Raw genomic sequence first — 5,612 nt, 5'->3', positions numbered from 1 at the left:
ACCGATGCGGGCTTGGTCCCGCAGACTCCCATGCCGTCCGTGTACAGAATGATCGCCACGGTAATGCTGCAGAGCGGATTCGAACCATGTTTCAGATTAGAAAGGAATGTGCAAGGGATCATCGAGCCAGTTCCAGTCCTTGCTCAAGGATCAATGTATGGTTTGGGGTACATCCCCAGAAATGATGATGTGAAGATGAAGAGGAAGAAGGATCAAGGGTTGGCTAAACCGATCCCACATCTGTATCAGTCCTTTCCAGTCTGACAGTACGTCGAGCCTGAAGACAGCGGGGAAGGAATCTGTGACCTTTTCAAGGAGATTAACGCCCTTATCGAGGAGGAGGTCAACCCAGCTGGCATTCGCGATGCGGAACCAGGAGAGATGCTGCAGAATGGGACTTCCATGCCAATCCTGATGTCCCGGACTCTTCGGTAGAAAGGAATTATTTTATACATAGTAAAATCGGTGGTCGTCCGGAAGAGGCCCGAGACCCATCATTTCTGCATTGTTCTTTATTTTGAATTTTATTGTGATGTTTAAAAAGCGACATGGCCCTGTGCCATGACCCAAGTTCGCATTTTGTTTTTTTTAAATGAAAGCCTCCTTATTTTGACTTTGTTTATTCAATTGCTTGTTATATTTTACTTTCCTAATTTTGTCTGTTTATGATTTCAGTAACGTAAGTTATAAACCTGCCAATGTCATGTCATGTCATGAGCTAAAGGAGAAAAATGAGGTAAATGACGACAAGGTTGACGACTACGACGAAGAAAGTGGGGAACCGGATTATGTGGTAAAAGAATTCTGACAGTTCGAGAATCAACATAAACCGAATCTGGAGGAGACACAAATAGTGAATTTGGGCGATTCGGAATGTGTCAAAGAGGTTAAAATCAGCACCCACCTGAATGAAACTCAGAAAGGGAGCCTGGTTCATTTGTTTGCCGAATACAGTGATGTGTTCGTTAGGGAAGTCGGTGACATGCAGGGGTTGAGTACCGACGTCGTATCTCATAGCTACCCATCAACCCAGGGTTCAAACCGGTGAAGAAAAAGACTCAGAAATTCAAGCCTGAATTGAGTTTGAATATTAAGGAAGAAATCACCAAGCAGATAGAGTCTCGATTGGAAGAAGTAACGCAATATCCAACCTGGTTGGTCAATGTCGTTCCAGTCGCCAAAAAAGATGGAAAAATCAGGATTTGTGTTGATTACAGAGATCTCAACAAGGCTAGTCCAAAGGATAATTTTCCGTTGCCGAATATACATATTTTGATTGACAAATGTGCCAAACATGAGATGCAGTCGTTTGTGAATGGTTACGCAGGGTATCACCAAATTTTGATGGATGAAGAAGACGCAGAAAAAATGGCATTCATCACACCTTGGGGGTGTATCACTACAGGGTCATGTCGTTCGGCCTCAAAAATGTCGGTGCCACTTACATGTGATCCATGACGACTATCTTTCACGACATGATTCACAAGGAAATTAAAGTGTACGTGGACGACCTCATAATCAAATCCCGCGAGAGTTCAGATTATTTGACACACCTGAGAAAATTCTTTGAACGTTTGTGTCGGTACAACTTGAAACTAAATCCCTCCAAATGTGCTTTTGGAGTCCCAGTTGGGAGTTATTGGGGTTTATAGTCAGCAGAAGAGGTATTGAGCTCGACTCTTCAAAGATTAAGGCAATTCAAGAGTTACCTCCGCCGAAGACAAGAAAAGAAGTGATGAGTTTCTTGGGGAGGTTAAACTATATCAGCCAGATTATAGCACAATCAACAGTGATATGTTAGCCCATTTTCAAGTTGCTGTAGAAAGATGCCCCAACTTACTTGACTGGGGAGTGCCAGAGCGCTTTCGACGCTATGAAGAGCTACTTATCTAACCCACGAGTAATGGTTCCTCCATGAGAAGGGAGTCCTTTGTTACTATATTTGTTAGTTTCAGATAGTGTATTTGGATGTGTACTTGGTCAACACGACAAGAAAGGGAAGAAGGAAAGGGCTATCTACTACATCAGCAAGAAATTTACTCCGTACGAGTCTCGGTACACTTTGCTGGAGAGGACATGTTGCGCTCTAACGTGGCTCGCCTAGAAACAGAGACACTATTTGTCATCATATACTACATATCTTATCTCCAGAATGGATCCATTGAAGTACATTTTGTAGAAAGCAATGCCGACCGAAAAGTTAGCTAAATGGAAAATGCTGTTGAGTGAGTTTGACATCGTGTACGTTACTGAGAAGGCAATAAAAGCACAAGCTTTGGCTGATCATCTTGCGGAAAATCGCATTGACGAAGAATATGAGCCCCTCAAGAAATATTTTCACGATGAAGAAGTGTCATTCATGGGTAAAGATATTTCTAAAGCGTATCCAGGTTGGAGATTATTCTTTGACGGAGCGGCGAATGACCAGGGTAAAGGTATAAGAGGAGTCTTGGTATCAGAATCTTGTTAGCATTATCCTATGGCAGCTAAACTACGATACAATTGCACAAACAACATAGCCGAATACGAAGCTTGTATTCTTGGTTTGAAATGGCCATTGACATGAATGTTTATGAGTCACTGGTTATTGGAGATTCAGACCTCTTGATTCATCAGGTTCAAGGAGAATGGGCTGTGAAGAACCCGAAGATCGTACCTTACGTAAAAAGTGTGCAAAATCTGTCTAAAAGGTTTCGCAAGATCGAGTTCAGACATACTCCCAGAATACAGAATGAACTAGCTGACGCTCTTGCCACCATCACTTAAATGATCAAACATCCGGATACTGATTACATCGACCCGCTTGATATAGACTTGAAGGAACATCCAGTCCATTGTTCACACATTGAATCAGAACCAAATAGTTTGCCTTGGTATTTCGACATAAAGAGGTATTTGGAATCTGGGATATATCCAGAAGACGCTACATCTAATCAAAAGAAGTCGATACGTTGTATGGCTCTCAATTTCTTTCTGAATGGAGAAGTCTGGTATTGGAGGACCCTGGATTTGGGTCTGTTAAGATGCGTGGATGCTGCTGAAGCTGTGAGACTTATTGAACAGATACATGCTGGAGTTTGCGGTACACACATGAATGGGCTTACTTTGGCAAGAAAGGTTCTTCGAGCTGGTTATTTGTGGATGACTATGGAGAATGACTGTTGCAAATTCGTTAAAAAATGCAACAAATGTCAAGTGCACGGCGGTCGGATACGGGTGCCACCTCACGAACTTAATGCTATGAGTTCACCTTAGCCATTTGTAGCTTGGGGAATGGACGCCATCGGTCCTATAGAGCCAGCCGCTTCCACAGGACACAGATTCATTTTGGTTGCCATTGATTATTTCACCAAGTGGGTGGAAGCAGCCTCTTACAAGGCGGCAACCAAGAAAGTTGTGGCTGATTTTGTCCGCAACAGTCTAATATGCAGATTTGGAGTTCCAGAATCCATCATTACTGATAACGGTGCAAATCTCAACAGTCATCTGATGAAAGAGATATGTGAACAATTTAAGATTATTCACCGAAGGTCAACTGCTTATCGCTCTGAAATGAACGGAGCTGTAGAGGCCGCTAGCAAGAACATTAAAAATATTCTGAGGAAAATGATCGACAAACAGCGAGGTTGGCATGAAAGATTGCCATATGCTCTTCTAGGTTATCGAACGACGGTCAGAACATCGACTGGGGCTACTCCATACTTGCTAGTATATAGAACAGAAGCAGTCGTACTTGTGGAAGTCGAGATACCGTCATTGAGGATCATCCATGAAGCTGAGTTAAGCAACGCTGAGTGGGTTAGCAAACGGATTGATCAACTAGCTTTGATTGATGAGAAGAGAATGGTCGTCGTTTACCATGGCCAGTTGTATAGACAGAGAATGAATCGCGCTTTTAACAAAAGAGTAAGAGGTAGAAATTTTGATGTTGGTCTGTTGGTTCTTTAGCGTATTTTTCCGCATCAAGACGAATACAAAGGAAAGTTCGCACAAAACTGGCAAGGTCCCTACATGGTTCGTAAAGTACTATCTGGAGGTGCTTTGGTCTTGTTAGAGATGGACGGCGCTGTATCGCCTAAGCCTATCAACTCAGATGCTGTCAAGAGATACTACACGTGAAGTTCCATTTTTGCATTTTCGTTGTTATTTACTTCTAATCGTTCTATTTTCTTGTAGTTGCTCAATTTGAATTATTATCCCTCTTGTAACGAACTACGTCTGACCTGAATTATTGATAACGAGATACGTAGGCGGCCTATGTCGGCTTCGGTCAAACCATTTACCTCCTTTAATCATTTCTTTGTATCTGAACTACGTTCGACCTGAATTCTCAAGAATGAGATACATAGGCGGCCTTTGTCGGCCTTGGTAGATTTCTTTGTAAATTTTATTCTTGTTAACCTTTAAGGGGAACTACGTTTGACCTGATTCCTGCTTCAACGGGATACGTAGGCGCCACAAAGGTTCGGTCATATCTCTCGTAAGATTTCTATTCCCCTTTACAGTATAACATGGACATAATTTTTGATAGGGACTATAAATTCTCCGAAAGGAACCTTCTCTTCAGCGGATCAAACTAAAGACATTTCGAGATCTGCAACTGGGACAGAATTTTTGAGAAGATCTCAAAAATTCCGCAATCTGTTCGGTTACAACGGAAAGATTAGCGAGATAGTAAACGGGGACAAAAATTTTGAGGATGGCCTCAAAAATTTGTTATGGGTTTTCCCTACAAGTCCGGAGTGCCTCTGAAACTCATCAGCGAATGTTGGACTCAAGGGAGCTCGTAAAGCTTGATATAACATGACTTGGCAGCTACTTTTTCAACATACTATTTCTTAAAGATTTCTCATTTCTTTGAAAAATTTTACCTTTTATGTTTCTTTTAGCATAAGATATTTTCTTATGTATTAAGAGTCGGGAAATCGGGAAATCAACCGGAGATATCAAAACCAGGAGAAAACAACTGAAGGAATCGACACTGATCAGTATGTTTTAAAACTGACAATTTTTCTGTGGATGCAGGTTTGTAGTTTCGCTTTGATGTCGGCCGAATTATCCCGAGGGATGAATACGGAGAGCTCCCGAAGAGGAGAAAACTATCTCCAAAATCAGTGATCTTACTGAAAGCAAGAGGCAATTCATATAGTTTGTGTCAAGATGCTTGTGAGTGTGTTTGTTTATTTCAAACCATTCTCAACAACTTGAAATTTGCAAAAGTGTCTGGCCAGATTCAAAGGTTAATCAAACAGGAATCTCAGCAAAGATTTCACGATTTCTGTGGAGGATGCTATTTGCATTGTGTTATCAAAGCAAGATAATTATTGTCGATCAAGACAATGTATTACCTCAGAATAGATGCTTATGCTATTATTATTTTACCATTATCGATCAAGTCGATATATTATTTGGGGATCGCCTTGCCATTATTATCCATGGAGGCGATATAAATATTCATGCATCGCGGAAGTCATATACTACTGAAGAATCATGCATCGCGGAAGACATATACTGCTGAAGAATCATGCATCGCGCAATCATGAATCGCGGAAGTCATGCATCGCGGAAGACATATACTGCTGAAGAATCATGCATGACGAAATCATGCATCA

The 5,612-nt window shown here is 41.6% G+C and overlaps 1 protein-coding gene across 1 annotated transcript; it reads left to right on the top strand.

Moving 5' to 3' along the window:
- Positions 1–2,766: 2,766 nt before the first annotated feature.
- On the top strand, positions 2,767–3,255 carry LOC138348833 (uncharacterized). The gene has a single exon (XM_069298413.1). It carries the CDS (start codon positions 2,767–2,769, stop codon positions 3,253–3,255), a length of 489 nt encoding a protein of 162 aa, XP_069154514.1.
- Positions 3,256–5,612: the final 2,357 nt, after the last annotated feature.

This window comes from Solanum lycopersicum, chromosome 5, assembly GCF_036512215.1.
Source record: "Solanum lycopersicum chromosome 5, SLM_r2.1".
Classification (NCBI taxonomy): domain Eukaryota; kingdom Viridiplantae; phylum Streptophyta; class Magnoliopsida; order Solanales; family Solanaceae; genus Solanum; species Solanum lycopersicum.
Note: the sequence above shows the minus strand (reverse complement) of the source record. Positions and strands in the feature narration are given on the sequence as shown.